The sequence below is a fragment of the Rhinichthys klamathensis genome, unplaced genomic scaffold, assembly GCF_029890125.1.
Source record: "Rhinichthys klamathensis goyatoka isolate OS25496 unplaced genomic scaffold, OSU_Roscu_1.1 h1tg000169l_1, whole genome shotgun sequence".
NCBI lineage: Eukaryota > Metazoa > Chordata > Actinopteri > Cypriniformes > Leuciscidae > Rhinichthys > Rhinichthys klamathensis.
Genome location: NW_026606700.1, coordinates 1,748,454 through 1,770,395, shown reverse-complemented (window position 1 = coordinate 1,770,395; position 21,942 = coordinate 1,748,454). Strand labels below are relative to the sequence as shown.

Genomic DNA, 21,942 nt, shown 5'->3' with positions numbered 1-21,942 from the left:
GTACATACGTTCATAAGGCATTGGAGCAAAGGACAATAATATAGACCTTATGTAGCCCCGCCCCTTTTCCGCGCTGAGCTCATTGTCTTTTGACTTCCGGTCTGTATTTTCACAGCGATTTTGCGTAGTTATGAATGAACGGCTCGTTAAAAAAATTCCCAAGGTCCATTTGTTAAGACATATGCTTTACAATGCTTATCATAAACATTACAATGCTCATGATAACTTTCGTTAACTCTACAATAAGTAAATCAACTTCACCAGCTAATTACTCCTGGACAGCGATGCCATAGAAATATACAGAGCAACCGCAAAAACGGAAGTCCAAAGACAATATTCTAAAGATGGCGGCGCCCTCGTTTCTCTGGTGAATAAGGTCTAGTGTATCTGAATGGAGCGTACCTATTCTGTTCCAGCAGCACTGTGTCCCTGTGCGCAAAGTAAGGTTCATAAAGAGATGATTTACTGAGCGAAACTTGACTGACCTTCACAAAGACCAGAGCTGAAACCCTTGACGATCAATTGGAACGATGAATGTGAGTCAGACCCCATCACCTAACATCACTGTCTGACCTTACTGATGTTACAGTGTCTGGATGGGAACAAATACCTGCATCCATGTTCCAAAGCCATCACAAGAGAACAGAAGCTGTCACAGCAGTAAAGAAAAGACCGCTTTACTATTAACGCATATGGATTTGAAATAAAATGTCCACATATCCTTGTTTATGTATGTAGGGAAATTGCTCTTGTTCATTTCAAAATAAACACCACCAAAGCAAAAGGAGATACTAAGCACCTTTAAAAATAATTTAACCTTTAAAGCCTAGACAATACAATGTAATCTCTTTTTTTATCATTGAACCTTTCAACCAGATTTGGGGGTTTATATCAAAATTCTCATCACATGGATTCAGTATAAAGACAGAGTTCAGATTCATGCACATGTCCTTTCTAACTCTTAGTTTATGGAAAAAATATATACATACACACACACACATGCAGTATGTGTGTGTATATAAACTATAGTAATGTCTTGCTTTCTTATAGTGGTTTAGCATGTCGTGCCACCTCTCACCTGTCATCAGTCCATCCGTTCATTCTGACTGACCACATTTAAGCTAAGAATGAGGGCTGCATCTCAAAATATGCATTATGGACATGGGGAGGAATGACGGTAGTAAAATGAGATTAATCTGACCTGTTTGGCTCCTGCTTTAGGGATAAATGTAACATCCAGGGGTCAGAGCTAAATGAGCTACAATAACGAAACCATATATTAACCCTTTTCCTCTCTTCACAGAATTAATTCACTCTCAGTGTGTATACACACTCACACACCCTGTGTATGTCTATGGCAGAAGCTTTATTGTATTATTAAAATCAGAGTGGTATGACAGCAGAGGTATCAAACCTGTCCAGCATTTTAATACCAGTATGCGATCGACCATAAACACGCAAAGTACATGTTGGAGGGCCTCAGCAATAAAACCCAGCATTGTCTAATTTATGGAACACAACACCAGCAACACAAGGTGATGTTTTACCCTTGCTTTCTGACGCTTTTGGTTGGGGGCTGGGGAGGTATCTTTTGTTCCATTGTTCTCATTGCATACAAACAGGTCCCTCACTTAAGTCTGGCAGGGAACAGGAAGCACATTATTATGTCTTCACAGTTATATACAGTCTGATTTGTACATAGAGACACTAGCAAGATTGGATAGAAAATCCATGACTATATAGTGTGTACTACTCACCAACATGCTGGCAAATTTGCTGGGATGTATAAAGATAAATAAATCCAATTTCAGATTCAGATTATTTAATCAGATACAAAGTTAATTCGTTTTAAATTTAATTAATTTTATTTTCCTGTGCAAAACTCGCTGTTTGTGGTTGCTAAGGTGTACTACATGTTTTTTTTAGAGTGTTGCTTTCTGACCCAAGTTAAAAGAGTCCATCCTCAAGTCTCTGTGTTACTCCGATCTCTACATATGTCACATGTCCGTCCTTCAACGTCCATCTGGATGTTTGAATCTCCTGGGCAAAAATGTTCTGTTCAAAGAATACATTTACATATGTTTTTTAGTCCATACAATGAAAGTCGATGGAATCCAATTATATGATCAGTAAGTTATGACAACATATGTTTTTACATTGCTTTAACTCATCAAAATAAGTTAAGCAATTTTCAACTTTTTTTAATAAGTGATACAAGATTCAACTCATTTTTTAAAGTCAGTTAAATGTAACTGTGTAACTTCCAAGTTGACTATTTATGACATCAACTTTTTTTTCTGTTTTTACAGTGAATGTTGTTTGGATTCTTCGAAATATCTTGTGTTTCACAGAAGTAAGTAAGTCATGCAGGCTTGGAATGAAATTAGGGCCATTTAAAGGGGTAGTTCATGGAAAAATTAAAATTCTCTCATCATTCACTTACCCTCATGCCATTCCCGATGTATATGACTTTCTTTCAAGCATCAAATTAGTGGCAGCCATTCAGTGGCATTATATGGACTCACAGAGATGGATTATTTTCCTAAAAAAAAAACTAAAAAAACGTTTGTGTTTATCTTAAGAAAGAAAGTCATACATCAGAGAATGAGGGTGAGTAAAAGATGAGAGAATTTACATTTTTGGGTGAACTATCCTTTTAATTATTATTTTGGGGGGAATTGTCCCTTTAAATGTAGCAAATAAGTTAAAAAAAGATCATGTGATCTATACTAATCCTCATTGTCCTTTGGAAGGAGCCTTGAACTTCAGAGCTTTTCTTTTTAACGCAGTCACCACATTTTTAAACGCTCCACACGTCAACCCAAAGATTCGTACTATAGTACATCTAGTAAAGGAAAAAAAATAGATCAAGCAAAAAAAAAAAAAAAGATGTGGGACAAAAGGGCAGCACTCAGATTTCCACGAAAACCCATAAGCTCATGATCAAGCGACGGTGCCCTTCAGATGAGCCTGTAATCTGGAACACTTCAAACCCTTGTCTTCCAGTGTTCCTCCTCAGATCCTCTCTCCCTGGGGTCGCCACCCCCTCCCGGCCACAGCCAACTTCCAAGTGTGTGAGGGAAGAGGCCTTGAAAGCCGATTGCGTTTTAATAAAGTTTATTATCGGGTGGGGGCTAATCCCCGTGGTAATCTCCCGCAGACCCAAAGGAAAGCAGGATTACTCACTTGCTATAATCCCAATGAAATTGTTAGGATTTAGCTAGCAAAACAGACCAGATGGCAACAGGCTAGTTCTTCCACCCACGGGTCAGCTCACCCCTTCCCCGACCACTCCTCACCCAAGACACACTTAAACACAACACATGATCTATTCATTGAGACAAACGCACACAGCACTGAGGACACTGATAGGGTGAATGATGCTCAGGCTTTGGAAAGGCTATGATCACGAACGGTTACTGTCACAGTCAAGTTTACAGCGTTTGATTGAGAAATTAGTCAAATCTTCAGGAATGGCTGGAATACCCTCCAAGATTAAATTCGGAACATTTTTCAAAACACTAGTCACCAAACACTGGGCGACTTTGTAAATGGTTACACAGCAAAACTGGGGATGATATGATTAAACAAATGAGAACAATGTGTTCTAAAACCGGAGATAGTTGCCATCGTACATGAAATCTGTCGACTCAGACTGCCCAAAATCTGCAATTAGGGTTGACTCCTGACTGCAAAAATCTGGACAAAAGTTGTGTAGTGTATTCCAGCCGTTACTTATTCAACTGACTGTCTACAGTATGATTAGTTTGTGACGCACACTAACTATAAGTTTAAAGACACTGGAAATGTTATGTTAACATGGCTTTAAAAAAAGAAAAGTATCTAATACCATGGCAGAAAAAAACGATACAAGACGTTTTTAGAAAAAATAGTTTTAATGAGATTTTACCCAGCAAAGCACTTGTTTACCTAACAGGCACAAACCATAATCTCTGTGATTCTGATCGTTTCAGGTACTTGTTGTAGAGTTGCTCTGCAATACACAAATCTAACAATATTTTTGTGAAGAATCCCCCCCCCTTAAAAAAATCTAATATTTGATCAGGAAGGCACAGTAAATGAACAAACAGGCAGTGAGATCACGACAAAATTAATGGTTTAAACACATGCAGATGTAGGGGTGTATTTTCATTATAACCACAATCATAGAGCTGTTCCAAATTCAAAACAATATATATATACATTTAGAAAGATTTCATTATTTTACTAAAGGGCAAGTGGGCACGTTAAAAATGCTGTTTTTGAGCTAAAATATTTCATAAATCTAAGTTTTATGTTTCAAGAATATTATACAAAATGGTTGGTGCTTTTCGAAATTATGCGTGCTGCAGATTTCTTTGAGTGGTCATATAAAAACAAATTTTATAGGATAAACAAATAAAGACATTAATTACAATTACAAAAATGTCATCATCAGATGCTTCAAAGAATGCAACTCACAGATGAAGTAAAAAAAAACGTTAAAATTAAGACCACAAGCAGCCCTTCATGGACAAGTGCGGGGTCCGTAAAAAGAGACTTTGGCATTTTTTCGCATTATCCTCTTAATTACCATAAAATCAAAAACAATACTTTGTAATCTCTCAATTTCTGTGCATCGTTACCTTGGCACTGAAGCTGTCAGGTTCTCTAGTAGCCACAGCTTGTGAGATTTGGTCGTCCCTGCTAAAAGTAAAAGTTTACGCTGGAGCGATGCTCTAGGCCAGAGACAATTTAGCCCGTCGCAGCTTTATCCTCAGTTTAAAATACAGGTACATGGCGAGCAGACACATGGTGGAGAGGAGGTACAGCAGGACACACAGGCTCACATCGAGCCTGGAGAATCCCACGCTGAGCAGGGACATCCAGCGCTTGCTTTGGGGTCTGGGGTGCGGTTCTACCCAGAGGTTCTCTTCCTGGCTTCCCAGGTCTCGCTTCACCCTCCAACCTCCCTCGAACTGGAGGTCTTCTGCATCCTCCTTCTTTTGCAGACTCCTCCGTCGCACTACGCCAGACATGGCTGCAGCTTGAAGGGCTTTGGCTTTATAGTGTTGGCTTACAAAGGAATCCAGGTCTACTATGTCCTCCTGGCGCTCCCGTAGTTTCAATCCCACAATTCTTGGCTTGTGTTGGGACTGGGGCCGCTGTGGCTTCTCCCACGGTGCCTGGTTATCGGTTGTGTCTGCTCCAGCCACCCCCATTCCCTCCAGCCCCGCAGGGTACGGCTCACCGGCCTGCTCCTCCAGTGCTGGCTCTTCCTCTTCCTCCTCCTCCTCCTCCTGCTCCTCTTCTTGAGGCTCTTCGGCAGGGTGGTTGTCGAGAACCTCTCGAGCTTTCCGTTCCATCCCACGCCCGGCTTCATTCTCCATCCGAGCGGCCACAAGTCGATTCCTCTGATGGATGAGAGCCTGGGTCTCGTCCTGCAGGTAGTCCATCAGAATGTGATCTGAAGAAAAGTAGTTTCGGAGGAAGGTCAGCACCTCCTCGTGGTTCCAGTGGTGCTCACCGGTCCTCTTTACACCATGACAGCTAGGACACAACTCCGGAGACGGCCACTGAATCTTAGGGAAATGGGGGTCCTCACTGAGTTCTCCTGTGTGCGATCAGAAAAACAGCCATCATAAATGGAGTTTCATAATTCATAAACAGTGAAGACCATAAATCAAAAGAGGAGTTTTGACAATGAACTACTAAATCACAACTGTCACACCTGAAATTGTTCATCCAAAGTAATTCTTGAAGCCTATTTTAACAAGAAATCTCATTCTCATTAGTGTATTAAAAAACAACAACAATAATGTCATGTAAATTGTAAAACATTTATACATCAAAACCTTTCATTTATCCTGTTTTAAATAAAAAAAGATTGTATTTTGTTTCTAAAACAGTAAATAAAACTATTAAATTAATAAGCAGCAAATGAGAACAATTATTAAGAATGGACATTTTAAAAAAAAAACTCAAAAGTAAATTGTCTGCATGTATTAAAATTTGAGGGCGAAACATGCTCAATTGTTGTGAAAATAATTCCATATAATTTCCCACAGCAAAAGCCTAAAAGGCCTAAAACATTTATTTTAAATCTATAATATATTTATATTTTAATGTGACCTGGACATGTTTTCATGAGATTCACCTGTTAATCCCCATTTACAAGTGACAAACATTGCTTAACCCAAGGTTAAAACTGGCTTTAACCCAGGTTAATAAGACAAATGATCTAACTTAGGGTTAAGTAGTGGGAAAAGCCCAAATTAAATCAATGATGTTAGTTGACAGCTTAACATATACCAATAACACTTCATTTCCAAGAATGTTCTGATTTACCTAATATATTATATGATCGTTAATTTCAAATGTTGATGTCAATATTTAGTTTTATAAAAGTATCTGAAAACAATATTTTTTGGATTAAAATTGGTTTTAATTAGTTCAGAACAAAATTCATTCTGTATATCAGAAAGTTATTGGGAATAATTAGCCAAAATGTAGCAAACCCATGTGAAAAAATGGTTGAGTAACTTTTGAATTTCTGTTGCAATTCCTCTTCCTGTCATTCAAAATTCAGAATTTTGCCCAACCTTGAGGTGTTGTAAGAACCGAGTGTGTGTGTGTGTGTGTGTGTGTGTGTGTGGGACAGGTCTAAAGACATGATCAATAGACCTGTGGGCTCTCCCAGAGGGAGGATCGTGAAGATAATAGATGAGGTTGGGGTGAACAACACACCCCTCCCCATCCACATGCACACGCACCAGCCTCTTCTCTTCACACCCCCTATGAACATGCCACCATCTCCAAATTGAATATGAAAGCCAGCACCTCTGGGCTGCAGCTCTCCCTCTAATGAATTACTATTTTTTTCCCGTCAGATGTTTTCCTTTCCTCCCTCCCCCATAAGCCACCCGGACGGAGGCATCCACTAATAAATTGCTTGTGGCGGATGTCAGGGGGTGGCCAGGACACTACAAGAGGTGGGAGCAGCAGTTAGTTTACATCCCTCCCCCATCTCTTACGTAGATTAATCTGATGTATATATGCATGTGTGGACGTACTCTGCATACCGCACTTTACATAAGAGATAGATCAATTTTACTATGCGTCTAGAGGAACCCAGGGGTCTTTATGCCTCGCACTGTGACAGCACTCATTTCTGGCTGTGATGTGATGCAATGCCTATGAAGATCTTACTTTTAATCATAGAGGCCTTCAGCACAGAGGTGACTTCAGCTGTAGCACTGTTAACATTGATACGAAAGCTTGCTGGGGCGGTGCATTAATATTCATGCGTGTGAATGGGGATAAGGAGTCGTCACGTACTGTAGGACAGTTCCGGTAAGCATGAGTGAATGTGAGTGCCGATGGGTGGGCAGCGCTCTTGTGTTCAGATGAAGGGTGGATTGGAGGACTTACTAAACAAATGTAAAACAAACATACTGCATAGGCTAAACCTCTGCTTGGGATTTTTAAAAGAACCATAGAAACTGGAGAATTGGAGAGACATAGGAAGAGAAAGGAAACAAGAGGCATGTTTGGAACTACTATACTATGACTAATTTCCTACTAATTTTGTAGTATGCAAAAAATGCAGTGAAATAATATATGCCACAATGCAATATACCCGACTTGATCTGGCACCATGAAAATAGTGTCTTCCTTCTGGAGACGTCTCCCCCTCGACAAGTTGGCAGCAGCGCTGGGCTGAGGCCTGTTGCTTAGGCCTTTATGCCAGTTAAATTAATTGTGCAGCAGTGATACTAATAGGCCACTATTCATGCCTGGTTAGCCGTGTGTTTGTGTGCGAGATGGGAGGGAACTACTAAAGAGGCTCACGATTAGGAGGAGAAGGAGGGTCCCGCTTGGGGACCGAGAGGAATAAAGGGTGTTGGAGGGTGGGAGGCGGAGGAGGAGGGGGGGGAGAGTGCCACCCACCTCACACACACACACTCTGAGTTAGCCACTTGGGCCAGAGATTACAAAGCAGAGGAAGGCTTGATGCTGGCGGCGTGGCGTGTGCCACCTGCTGTCCCAGGCGTCTGGGGAATAGGGGGCCGCGTGCCCCAGGCAGGAGACACTGTTGCTGTATCAATTGTCAAGCGGCAGGAACGACTCTCCCGGGACACAAGAGACAGTAAGACCTAATCAGCAGAAGTGACAGGGGACCCAGAGACACAGAAGAGCAATAGGGGGACACGCATGGGGGGACTTTTGTCCAATTATTCATGACTTCATGGCTGGTAAAACGGAACAGACGCTAAAGAGGCAGGAGACATCAAAAGAGGACAAACAAATGAATTAAGCAAGTGTGAAGAGAGGCAACTAACTCCCTTTATAGCTCTTCTGGACAACAGCCATGCAGGATGACAAGTTGTCAGAGAGATAACTAAGATTTTTATGTATTAAATGTCAACTCTGCAGACAGTTTTATTAGTGGATTCTTATTAAAACCGTAAGGTAATAATGTTCTTATCAGAACAATAAACGAGTATTACTTCAAAATAAAATAAAACATTTAGATTTAAATTCATTAATTTAGCAGACCCTTTTTATTCAAAGTGACTTACAAAATAAAATAACTAAATAAAACAAAATGATAAAATGAAAAATAAGGGGAGCAACAGAAGGTGTGAGAAAAAGAAAAAAAGGATGTATATAAGTGGAGGGATAGAGAAAAAGAGAGATAGACGGATAGAAGAGAAGAGGACAGCTGGTGTCTGCCCAGAGGATCGTCGAATTAAAGGGATTTAAAGGGAAGAAGCTGCACTGGTGCTCTGGAGAGAGAAAATCCACCCAAAAACTCCTGGTGTGCTCTCTTCTTTCCTCCTGCTCTATATTATGGTCAGGAGTGACAGGACTGAATAATATCCTTGGTTAAAGATTATTTGTACACACTTAAAAGCCATACCAAGTGAAATGTATTGTACAGAAATAGTACAAATAAACCTGTCAAAAGAAGAAATGTTTTAAATTATGAAACGATAGCTGATAGATATACTGTTCAAAATGAAGACAAAAAGTATTGTGACACTTTCTGCTCACATAGTTAAGTTTGATGAATGACACCTATTGTTACTCTGCTAGGACGCCTGTGTGAACTTGAGGGGAACTGACTTCATACATCCACTAAATATAACCCACAATGACTCCAATGGTTCAGAAAAATGGCTCAGAAAGCATTTTAAATGCAGTGAATTAAATTGAAATGTGTATTTTCTAATTTTAAGTTGAAATAAATTTCAAAACACTGTCCAAAATTCTTTTTGGGGCCACTGTAAGCATGTTGTTAATGTTTAACACTTAACATTTGTTTACACTGAAAATACTGACCTGCCAGGCGGTTGTTGACCCGGTTGTGGCGAGACCACAGCCAGAGGACAGCGGCAGACAGCGAGGTCACATGATCCATGCTCTCCAGGGCCATACTCTCAAAGTGAGTTGCACAGGTCCTGCATCCAAAAAAACTGCTGACATAACCTCTTATCGCCTGCAACACTTCCTGAGGGTCTGAGATCAAGAGACAGAAAGAGAAGAAAGAAAAGAGGAAATGGACAAAAAGAGATAGTAAAAGAGGAAGTTAAAAAATAATGAAAGTGTGATTGCAAAAGAGGCACTACCAACTTTGGGTGCATAAAACATATAAATTTATATATATATATATATATATATATATATAATATTATAATTAGTGCTGTCAACGTTAATGCATTAACGCGTGCGATTATTTTTTTTCTGCTTTTTTCCTGGCATCCTTTGGCTAGTGTTACATTATAAGATCATTTATTCATGCAAATGCTTTTAAACCATTCAAGTGTGACAAGACAAAAGAAAACCCGCTGTCTGTGAATGTCCTGTCTATATGTGACAAACACACAGAAAGACGGCACCAGTATCGTGTGCACAGACAGCGCACCAGAATCGAGTTCTCTTTCACGCTTGACTGAACAATAACACACACAATTATGCCAAAATGTCAGTTTTGTCGAGTGTCCTCATAAGAGCAGTCTTAAATGAGTTAAATAAAATCTTAAATGAACGTAAAGAGTTGTGAGAAAATGGGATGTGTCAGATCTGCGTCATGTGCGGCAGTGGCTGGTTTTAAAGGGACAGCAGCCACTGATGTTGTCTGTCATTAATGTTAATGAAAGAACAAAGAGAACAGAGAAAATTACTCACTGCTCTTGGCTAAAGAACTTTTGTAGCTTTTAATATTGATTCATCTATATTTTATTTAGAATTTATGCAGTGCAGACTGTTTGATAACTATTGGATTCCTGTATATTACCTCCCTTTTAGACAGGTAGGAAGGGCACAGGTAATTAAGACATTTATTATGGGTTTATGTGAGGATTGTTTTAAGTTCCCTTAAGTTAAAAGTTGTTATATTTTTTTGAAGCCTAATAAATGCTAAAATTGATAGCTTTTAAAAATCTATTTCATTGAGACATCAGTACCTGTATTAGTATACTGGCCTTCATTCATAAAAAGTGCATTAAAAAGTATTTAAAATATACTGTCTTCATGTTGTTTCTACATTAATTTGGAGATTAACTGTGAAATTATTACATTAAAAATTAACTAGATTAAAATATTAATTTAAGTTTTTAATATATTTTTATAATCAATTGACAGCACTAATTATAATATATCAATATTATATTTCATAACAAAAACAACAACAATAATAATAGCAACTGATAATAAAATATTATTTTTACGATATTATTATATTACTTATACAAGGCATCATTTCTCATAATTAGCTTCATAACAATATACTACATTTTAAATTAAAAAAAATAAATCATACATAATATAGCATATGAACCTCTCCTGTAAAATGGCTACATATTGGTTACTAATGCATGAAAACTTCAAACCTGTTAATTCAGACACACAATGGGCCACTGACTAACCTCTCTCCGGACCCCAGATTACCCTACACTAATTCCTAAGCATCTATTCTGTCAAACACAACACATTCTGAGGACAAGTCCCTGCAGGTACCAGGAGTGAGACAGGTCAGTTCTCACCCCGAATACTCTCTAAGTTAGTTTAGTGTTGCGTTTAGTGCACTTCTTTCTTCTGTGTTTAGCTGGTGGACATAATCCAGAGCATTGCCAGTGGACAGATGGACACCCCGTCCCTGGCCTTCCATCTGCAGGTTACATGACCCCCCTCCAACCGCTCGCACAAACACAAACACGCATCCACACGCTGATGCCCCCTCCGCTCTTCTTCCGGCCACTGTAAGCTGCTGGATTAAGTGTGAGTGGAGAAGCTGTGTTCACTAGGTCTTATATTAACCCTTCAGATTCCAATAATCTAAACAAATCCCTCTCTTATACCTACACACAATTACATTTCCAGCAGCAAAACAAGGCCCAAGAATAACAGCGGCACACTGGTTTCCTGGAATGAGACACTCCGGTGTGTATTTGTATTGGATCAAGAAGGATTTTTCAACTAAATGCACCATAAATGCTTGAGGAAAGCACAGACGGCCACACACAGCCTAATACAAATGCATGTCCGCCTTCCTTACACAATAGAGAGGGCTCATCTGTCTCCAAAGGGCCTTGAAGGTTGTGACACAGGGGAGCTGATGGCAGCTCTCGAGGTCACCAACAGGCCAAGATGGGCCACATAATTCAGTCCCAGCTTCTTTAGACCACTTACACAGTTTCATTTACATAAGCCTGAAACATAAGGTCTGTAGCAGAAACCGCACAAAAAAATTACAGACCAACAAAGCAGACTGTGCGACACATCTCCTGACTGATGTTTCATTGATTTGTTCTTTTAGCATATTGCATTTCTGAAAGATAGTGTTGCTTTTTACAAGCCTGAAATAAAAAGTCACCATGAAATCAAAATGGACCTTTTCTACTTTTTTAATAGATTTACATTTGTGCATTTGGCAGACGCTTTTATCCAAAGCGATTCGCAGTGGGCTCCACAAATATTGGCATCTTTGGTAAATATGAGCAAAACTGAATGTGAACATTTGTGTTTGCCTTAGTCTTTCATTCAAAATATTCACAAAAATGTACCCTTTAATTGAAGTTAATTTACACAAAATATAAATACGGCATAAATGAAATAAATATGGTTTTCTTCAAAATATGTGTGCCAAAATTATTGGTAAAAATCTAACTTTAGCATATGCACATGGTATGTTTTTAAGTTACCTTAGTGATCATGAACACTTAAGTGATAAGTAATGACTTCCTGTTTCACTGGGCTCTAAATATGAAGTGACACACAGGCCAAATTCCTATAGTTATCCATTACTATGGGACAGACCTGAGAATACAGTAATGATGTGTGACAAAAGGTTGTTGAGCTGCACAGATCATGAAATGGCTATATGATAATGGTTAAATTGTTGGAATAATCTTTTCCACTATCTGGGCAATACTTAAGAAGTTTAAATCAACTGGAGATGGTAACAATCAACTTGGAAGAGGAAGTGTCTATAATTGGCCCCACATGTCCTGAGCAGGATAGTTTGAGTCGCTAAAACCTGTAAGGATCAAAGTATTTGAGATGCTAGTTGGGTCTTGGGGTCAGAAAGTCTGCAAAACTATAAGATTTTACCTATATAACCACAACTTGTTTGGGAAGGTTGCAATAAAAAAGTCTTTGTTGACATCAAACAGCAAACCCATCCACCTGAAGTTTGCCAGGCATTACTGGATCTTTCAGTGGGACTGGGCTTTATGGTCAGATGAGACCAAAATAAATCTTTTTGGAAAAACACTAGAGGTGGGTTTGGCATAGACAGAAACCTGGCCATGTAGAAAAATACCTCATCACCACAGTGAAGTATGGTGGTGGATCTTTAATGCTGTGGAGCTAATTTTCGTCCAAAGACCCTGGACAGGATACATGGTATCATCAGGTACCATCAAGTACCTGCAGATGTTAAATCAAAATCTGACCAACCCTGTCAGGAGGCTTAAACTGGGTCGTGGTTGGATCTTCCAGCATGACAATGATCCAAAGCACATCTCAAAATGAACAACAGAATAGTTCACTGTCCACAGAATGAAGGTTTTCACCATAGACATAGCAGTCCCCTGACCCAAACCCCAAAGCTGTGGGATACGCTGAAGAAAAGAGTCCACAAGCAGACCTCTGAATCTGAAGGATCTGGAGAGATTCTGTATAAATTAATTGCCTCAGATCTCTTGCCATATGTTCATCAACCTTAAATCTTGGTAAAGGGAGGTTGTGCCAATAATTGAAGGGGTGAAGGGGTGCCAATAATTGTGGAATACATATATTTCAGATTTTTTTCTTTTTTATGTTAGGAATATTTTTCTTTCATCTATTTGACTTTAATTAAAGCTTAGATTTTTGTGAATATTTTGAATGAAAGACTATGAAGAGAAACATTTGCAAAAACAAATGTTCAGTTTTGCACATATTTACCAAGGGTGCCAATATTTGTGGAGCCCACTGTACATTGCATTTATGGTATACATTTGATAAGTTTGATATGCATTCCATGGGAATGGAATCCATGGCCTTAGCTTGCTACTATTTGGGCTACAGGAAAACTGTTTTTGATCTTATTGTAAACACAAGTACACATTATTACAAAGAAAAATCTTTCATGAAAATGTAATAAGCAACTTTCCTTTTTCGGATGATGCCACCAAGGCCACACAGACTAACCAATTCTGGGGTAAAAAAAAAACCACACCCACTTTTCACAATAATATTAATTTCCAATAAATAAAATTGTTTATTTTTGTTCTATATTTTAGCTAATTTAATATTCTGTTTTACTTTGAAATATGTCATATTACAAAAGAAATATGGGTGGTAAATTCCATTTTATGTAGTCCAGAAGGTTTAAGGTTTGAGCCCCGCGAGAGAAGGTCAATATCATCATTGTGTCTTTGAGCAAGACATTTGGAAGACTACTACTTTCAATGTTTAAAAATAGAAGGGAGCATTCTGTTAATAACTTAATGTGTGGTCTAGGTGAGGCGCTGTGCATATTAATAGTACCTGTGCTGCCAATTTCTTTAGCCTGCACCGTAAGCACATGGAAGAGTTTCCAAACAGCACAGGGGTATCGACGGTATTGGGCTTGAGATCCCTGGCAGCCCACCCACTGAACACCTTCAGGCAACACTGCATCGCTCGTCTTAAAAAAAACACACACATACAAAAATGGAGTCTCAATTGACTTGTGCTTCACTTAAACGACAAGAATCAATTGAAGTCAATCAATTTTCCTTTCAGTCACTCCACAAATGAAGTAAGGTGGATACTGCAATTAAAGCAGGTACAGGAAATGAGGCCGTGTTACAGGAAATGAAAGCTCCTCCATCATATTTCATTTAATGCGTAAATAAAAGCAAATATCAAACAACATTTAAACTCTTTGGTCTGGTTTGGAATGAATCCAGATCTCCCATTGGCCAGTCTCTTGTGCAGAGTCACTCAGCAGTTGATTGGTGGGCGTGTCTATAAGGGGCAATGATCTTGATGACACCAGCCCTTTTCCTTATGGGATGCCTTCCTACTTCCTCATTGATTCATTGACTGGGTGGCTAAAAGCTTATGATGTCACTAACTGCTCCAGAGTATGTTTGTGTATGTAGGCATGGAGCCTCGTGACAGCATTATATAATCTTGTTCAACCAAAAATTTAAATTCTGTCATTATTTACTTTCTTCACAAAAGAAGATATTATAAGAAATGTCAAAAGCGTTTTTTTGTCCATACAATGAACGCCACTAGGGTCCAATGTTGTTTTGTACCCCAATGACTTTCATTGAACATTCTTCAAAATATCTTCTTTTGTGTTCTCCAGAAGTAAGAACACCTTACCAGTTTGGTACGACACGACAGTGAATAATGATGACAGAATATACATTTTTGGATGAACTATCATTTTAAGTAAATGCAGCTCTTTGGCCTAAATTTGAACATCTAACCATAGCGCATCATCACTATGTCTTAGCCTTATGAAATTGTTTTTATGCAGCCTGCATGTGATGTTGAATGTCATGGCTTGAAATTGTGCTTGCAACAGCTTAAATAGTTTAAATAAATGTTTTAATAAATTTAAATGAGTGACAGTATCCCAATACACTGACCTCATGACCCAAGTCTAAGTGGAGAAATGCTTACATCGAAGTATTGACAAATTCAGGTACCTTTTCAAATAAATGCATTACTTTGCTATATCAAATGTCTGGTTGTCAAAATTCTTATTTACACTTTCTAATATAGTCATAAATGGAAATAAAAAATTAAAACCAGAGCACTTTCTGAGATGTTCTGCTCAAGTAAGCTTGACTAACCTGTACAGCATTGTCCAGCACATCTCTCAAATCGCTGTATCTGATCTCTGTCCCATTCTGTAGTTGTAACCAGTTGTCCATGGTCTTCAGTGCACTCTTTACAGACGGACGACCTGGGAAATACTACACAAACAAAACAAGCACACACACACAATCACACACTTGTGTTTGGGACTAAGCTGGATAAATAAAAAATGGATTTACTGGATAAACTAAAGCATCTCATCATTTACATAAGTTATTTTAAACCTAATAAATGTGACAGCTATTTCTGCAACGCCAGTAGCTGTTGTCAAATGGTGAGATCACTAGATTTGCTTATGTGCTACTAGAAGACGCTAAGTAACAGTGAAAGTACACATTGCGATGCTCTGAAGAGTTTATATATATATATATATAATATATACACACATATACATTGATCACAGTTACAGGACATGCTAACCTTTATTAAAAGTTGTAAAAAAATGTATAACAATACTAACAACAACAATAATTATTATGGTCATACTTTAGATTAGGGTCCAACTCTCACTATTAACTAACTATTAGCTACAACTTTTGCCTCAATAAACTCCTAATATTAATAGTTAGCAAAGTAGTAGTTAAGTTTAGGTATTGGGCAGGATTAAGGGATGTAGAATATGGTCATGCTTTATAAGTACTAATAAACAGCCAATATCCTAGTAATATGCATGCAAATAAGCAACTAGTTAATAGTGAGAATTGGACCCTAAACTAAAGGGTTTCCACTATTATTATTGTTGTTGTTCGATCAATAGTTATTGATTATTATTTATTGTTAAAATAAACAGTGTTCTTTTTTTCTGGTTAAAAACAACTTTCAATGATACATTTAATACTAATTTTTTTCAAGTAACTAGTAAAGTAATGTATTACATCTAAATTTACAACAAAGTATCTGAGATACTTTTCAAATAAGTAACACAAGTTACTTTGTTTTCCCAATTATTGACTGACACCTCCCCTGTCCCCATGTTGAGAGAAATCGGGAGTAAGTGCAGAGGCGCTGTATAAAAAAGATGAAATGCAAACTCAATATTACGCAAACCTGTAATAATTAAATATGTTAAAATACACAAATATACTTTATGTATTTTATCTCACTTTATTAACCAATGTCTTTGCTGCTGACCTTCGAAGATCCAATTCAACCATACTAATAACAAAGCTGACTTTAGAATAACCTCATGTTTGTTTAATTTTTTTTTAATGACTGAAGTAAGTGTTTCTTCTCCTGCATCCTATTCTTCTGCAATATTGTAATGCATTACTTTTAAAAGTAACTTTCCCTAACACTACTACTACTACTACTACTACTACTAATAATAATTATTATTAATGGCACATTAACAATTATTAAAGATAATAATAATTATTATTATTAACAATGACATTACAAAACATAATGATAATAATATATTATTCAAATGAGTTTTTTAAACCATTGAAACAAAGAAGACTTTTTAACATTATTATTTAATAATAAAATTAAATATTAAGTCTTCTTTTTCCTTAAGTATTAAAAAGCAACTATTGGTAGATGCACTTCTTTCTTACACCAGTGCAAATTTTATAGTGTTAAAGAATGTGTGTGTGGAAGACTCTAGAAGCTCAGTGAAGTAATGACCAGCCTGAGCCATGTGGCACGAGGGAATGGACAGATTCAATGGCCCTGGACGGACGCCAGTGCTGACCTTACAATTCTGTGTCTGAGCTGGGGCCACAAAGCCAACGCTAACACTCCGTCATGGCCCCATAAACACAGCCACATTAGTGCAGGCCAATGCCCGTGTGTGTGTGTGTGTTTGTGGGGAGGCCCCACAGGATCCCAGAGGTGCACCTTTCTTTGATTTGTGCTCTTGCGTCTTTTCAATTTTCCTGTGGCCATCTGTTCAGCATGGTGCGGCCTTCTATTCATCACCCTCTAACAGGATCTCTATTAAAACGCAGCTCACTTAAAAAGGCCTTGCAGAGATTTACTTAACCCCAACGCCCCACTCCATTCTGAATTGTTTCCTTAATCTGGGAGATTCGGCCATTGAGAACGCAGCCAAGGAGGAAAGCTAATCAAAGCTGCACAGGTGGGAAAAGTAGAAAGTCTCAAAGTGTGTGTGTGTGTGTGTGTGTGTGTCATTTAATAGATCTGTGCACTGGTCTGGCCTCTAACTAGTGTGAAAAGCTCATTAACAGACCTGGATGCTGAAGAGGGTAATCTGGGATTGCTCATACAAAAGGCATTGTTCAAAACTAGGTGAAAACTCTGTTCTGAATCTCTGCAATCAAAACAACACGGCCTATGTGAATAACTCTCCAGGGTGCTGGCAGCTAGTGAATGCGAGGCTGTGGAATCATTCTGTTATGCTGCAAAGTCTCTTTTACCCCTTTTCCACCAAAGCATTTTGAGAGCCGGTTCGGAGCCGGTGCCTACTCGCGAACCAGTTCTTTGTGTTTCGACAGCCAAAGAACTGGTTCTCGGCCAGGAAAATTGGTTCCAAAGCGGCACCAACTCTTTGCTGGACTAGAACCGTTCTTTTACCACGTCATGCTTACGTCGGGGGCAGGGGTCGGGGTTATTGTAATTGTTATGCTTGAAGTTGGCGCAAGCGTTTCTGGGAAAGCGAAGACGTATGGCGACGTACACAGTGACGTAACAACATCGTTCGCTGGGCTCTCTAGTCAGTGGAAAAACAAACAGGTTCTGAGAAGGTTCGCAAGTTGAACCAGCACCACTTCCGAACCAGTTCTTTTTTGGTGGAAACAAGGTATTTAAGAGTTGCATGGAGAAATGGACTCAATATTTGGTTATAATAAATATTATTTATTCATTATATTTTAATGTTCATTTCTACATATATTAATATACTAAAAAAGATTTGTTAATGTATTATGACATTGAACATGAAATAATTACAAAAAGTATATTTATCAATTAACATTAAAGGGATACTCCACCCAAAAATGAAAATTCTGTCATCATTTACTCACCCTCAAGTTGTTGCAAACCTGTATGAGTTTCTTTCTTCTGCTGAACACAAAGGAAGATGTTTTGAAGAACGATTGGAACTTTGGCACCATTGACTTCCATAGTATTTTTTTTTCTACTATGGAAGTCAATGGTGCCAAACAACTGTTTGGTTCCAATCGTTCTTCAAAATATCTTCCTTTGTGTTCAGCAGAAGAAAGAAACTCATACAGGTTTGCAACAACTTGAGGGTGAGTAAATGATGACAGAATTTTCATTTTTGGGTGGAGTATCCCTTTAACAAAGTACAACAGTATTTAAAACATTTTTCATAATCTGTTAGTTTATAAAACCTAAAGCATTACGTAATATTAAAGAATTAAACCTTATTGTACAGTGTTACTGATAAAACATACTGATACTGTATTTGGTTGTCAAATGTTACATGTTACATGAACTTGAGGGAAACTGACTACACAAATACAAAAAATTGGACCAGTTTGTTAAAGTTAATAATGGCACAGAAAGGTAATTTTTTTTTGCAGATGCCATGATACTCTGCTATCTAATGCAATAACATTCCGACATTTTTAAGAGTGACTTATAAATACTTTTAGGGACCTCTGTAGTGATTATCTTTTCAAGAAAAGACAATGTTTTCAAAGATACTCTGATATTCAGACAGTTTCTCGAAACAGAATTTTCCTTATATCCAGTATTTTTAAGAGTATATATAGCCTCTGCATATTCCATTTACCAAAGCAGGGATATAGATCACTAACCACAAACAGACCTTTCCAATCACTGTCCTTACTGATTCAGCTCCCCGCTCTCCCTTCTTCCTCCCCTTCGGACCATGACAATCCACTTCACCCTAGCAATATGTCATCTCCAATCCGATTAGTATCAGCATTCAAGAAACCACAGTCTCTCTCTCTCTGCAGTGGTTCAAAAGAGAAGGCATCTGTTGGCCAAGCCCTGAGGAAGACCCCCGTTTAATCTCACCCGCTGGGACTCAGATACAAGTGGGCCATGTAAAAGCCATCTAAACTGTTTCCCTGTTATCACGGCACTAACCAACAGCAGGTGCTAGGTGTCCCCCAACATTAGGGATGTCTGAAAGTTGTTCGAATGAAAACAGGAAACGCAGGATCAGACATTTAGGACACCATGCCCTGAGATAAAAGATGGAGGCACGGCTGGATCTGGACCTCAAATTGCCTTCTAATTCCTTGTTTTATTCTCTCCCTCTTGCGTGGCAGGAAGCCTCTTTCAAGAAAGCAGGATAAAGATGGGTAATCCTAAAGCCTCTCTGTAATGCTCTCGTGTCTCCAAGATCCACTCTTTTAATCCTGAAATACATGTTCTGATTCATACAAATCCGGATTGTGCTGCAAACCCAGATACGTTAAGCAACAGCGTGACCGAGGAAAACACTGCTGTGTCAAACTCCACTCTGGCAGTAAACCGCTGTGCTATATATAGTATATATACAGTATACAGTACACACACACACACACACACACACACACACACACATATATATATATATATATATATATATATATATATATATATATACACACACACACACACACATACATACATACAGTGGTGTGAATAAGTTATTACCCCCATGCTAAAGTTGCCTAAAAAGAGGAATAAAAAATCATCTTTTGGAAATTGATCTTAATGCCTTAATTAGAAAAATGAGGAAAAATCCAACCTTTAAGGACACCAATTTTCTTTGTGTATGAATAATGTATCATAAATAAATAAATGTTCTTCCTTAAAATACAGGGTGCATAAGTCAGGCCCCCCCTATGTTAAATTCCCATAGAGTCAGGCAGATTTTTATTTTTAAAGGCCAGTTATTTCATGGATCCAGGATAATATGCATCCTGATAAAGTTCCCTTGGCCTTTGGAATTAAAATATCCCACATCATCACATTCCCTTCACCATACCTAGAGATTGGCATGGTGTTATTTCAGTTAGCCTAATAGCTGGTTTGATTTGCATTGAAAGATGATCTTATGGAAAGTACCCCATGCCAATCTCTAGGTATGGTGAAGGGAATGTGATGATGTGGGTCTATTTTAATTCCAAAGGCCAAGGGAACTTTATCAGGATGCATATTATCCTGGATCCATGAAATAACTGGCCTTTAAAAATAAAAATCTGCCTGACTCTATGGGAATTTAACATAGGGGGGGCCTGACTTATGCACCCTGTATTCTAAGGAAGAACATTTATTTATTTATGATACATTATTCATACACAAAGAAAATTGGTGTCCTTAAAGGTTGGATTTTTCCTCATTTTTCTAATTAAGGCATTAAGATCAATTTCCAAAAGATGATTTTTTATTCCTCTTTTTAGGCAACTTTAGCATGGGGGTAATAACTTATTCACACCACTGTATACACACTTACATACATTTTAAATTATAAAATAATAAATAGTTAAAAAATAAAAAATAAAAATAGAAAACAGCTATTCTTCACATATACTGTATCGTATACATATATTTTTGTTTGTAATTTTAAAGACCCCAGGGTCACCTGGTGCAGGAGAAGGTTCAGAACGAGAGGGCAGGTTCACAGGATTACATCAGTCTGTCTGCATTCTAAGCATCTTAATCTAAAGCACCAAATCTGTAAGCAGCCAACCTAACTGTGTTTAGCATTCAAGCCACTGTACAGATCTTCAGCTCAGAACACGGAGTGTGTGTGTGTGTGTGTGTGCTTGTTCCTCCGTGCCACCATTAATCTCTCCATGCTTTGCTTTAGTGGGGTTAAACACTTCCTCTTCACAGAGTGTCAATTAATGCAGCCAGCGTGTCTGTTTAACAAGGCAGCTCAAAAGAGCAGGCCAAAAACAGCAAGGACACTCTGAAGAGGCCCAGCTAACACTAGAATACCAGAGGGAGCCGGGAATATTGACAAAACTAACCACAGTTAATGGGAGGCCTGCCCAGGGCCCCTGCCACTCCTCCAGGCATCTGTGTAGACCTTCCCTGGAGAGCCCTAAATAATCAGAGAGATTGGCAGTGCTACGCTGGACAGACGCAAAGCCAGCGAAAGGTCATTGTCTCAGACCTCATCAAAGAGATCCGTGGCACGTGTCTGATCCAGTAGAGAACGGTAAGAGAAAGAAGAAAGACAACATATAGAGAATATTTGAGTGAATCTCAATGGTAAGAAATGTTCAATTCATATTTCACCCTCAAAATCAAAAAATATGTAAGACATATTTATTATCATTAAAATATGGTCACATATACCATGAAACCCTAATTTCATATTTATTTATTTGATTGCGAGGTGAACATTTCTTGTGAGAAAGATTGTGAGAATGTTTGATTAAAAAAATACATATATGAGGAAACAATAGAACAGTAGGCTACACCAATGCAGTGAAATACCCAGAATCAAAGAAATATTAAATAACTCAAATAATTATGCTTTTAGTATGCATTGGATGTTTTTTTTTAAGATAAGCAATCGCAGCCTAAAATTAAAAAAAATTATGCTGTATCATTTAAGTTGGACAAATCCTTTATATCCCTAGCATTTTAAAAGGAAAATGAAAAATGAATTCCTTGGATGTATTCTTAAATGTCAGAAAATAACAT

The 21,942-nt window shown here is 38.2% G+C and overlaps 1 protein-coding gene and 1 long non-coding RNA gene across 2 annotated transcripts in view; both read right to left on the bottom strand.

The window, feature by feature from the left end:
• Nucleotides 1–1,345: 1,345 nt before the first annotated feature.
• LOC130091577 (uncharacterized) lies at nucleotides 1,346–2,046 on the bottom strand. Its single transcript, XR_008807827.1, has 2 exons — nucleotides 1,943–2,046; nucleotides 1,346–1,637 (listed from the first exon to the last, which is right to left on the bottom strand). It is a non-coding gene; the product is annotated as an uncharacterized LOC130091577 (long non-coding RNA).
• A 2,006-nt stretch (nucleotides 2,047–4,052) lies between these two features.
• qsox1 (quiescin Q6 sulfhydryl oxidase 1) overlaps nucleotides 4,053–21,942 on the bottom strand; it is a 29,595-nt gene continuing 11,705 nt past the window's right edge. Inside the window, exons 9-12 of the mRNA XM_056259641.1 lie at nucleotides 15,321–15,443; nucleotides 14,017–14,155; nucleotides 9,325–9,501; nucleotides 4,053–5,593 (exon numbers count right to left, since the gene is read on the bottom strand). Of these exons, the coding sequence (XP_056115616.1) occupies nucleotides 4,719–5,593; nucleotides 9,325–9,501; nucleotides 14,017–14,155; nucleotides 15,321–15,443 (1,314 nt within the window). The 3' untranslated portion in view covers nucleotides 4,053–4,718. The remainder of the gene's footprint in view (nucleotides 5,594–9,324; nucleotides 9,502–14,016; nucleotides 14,156–15,320; nucleotides 15,444–21,942) is intronic.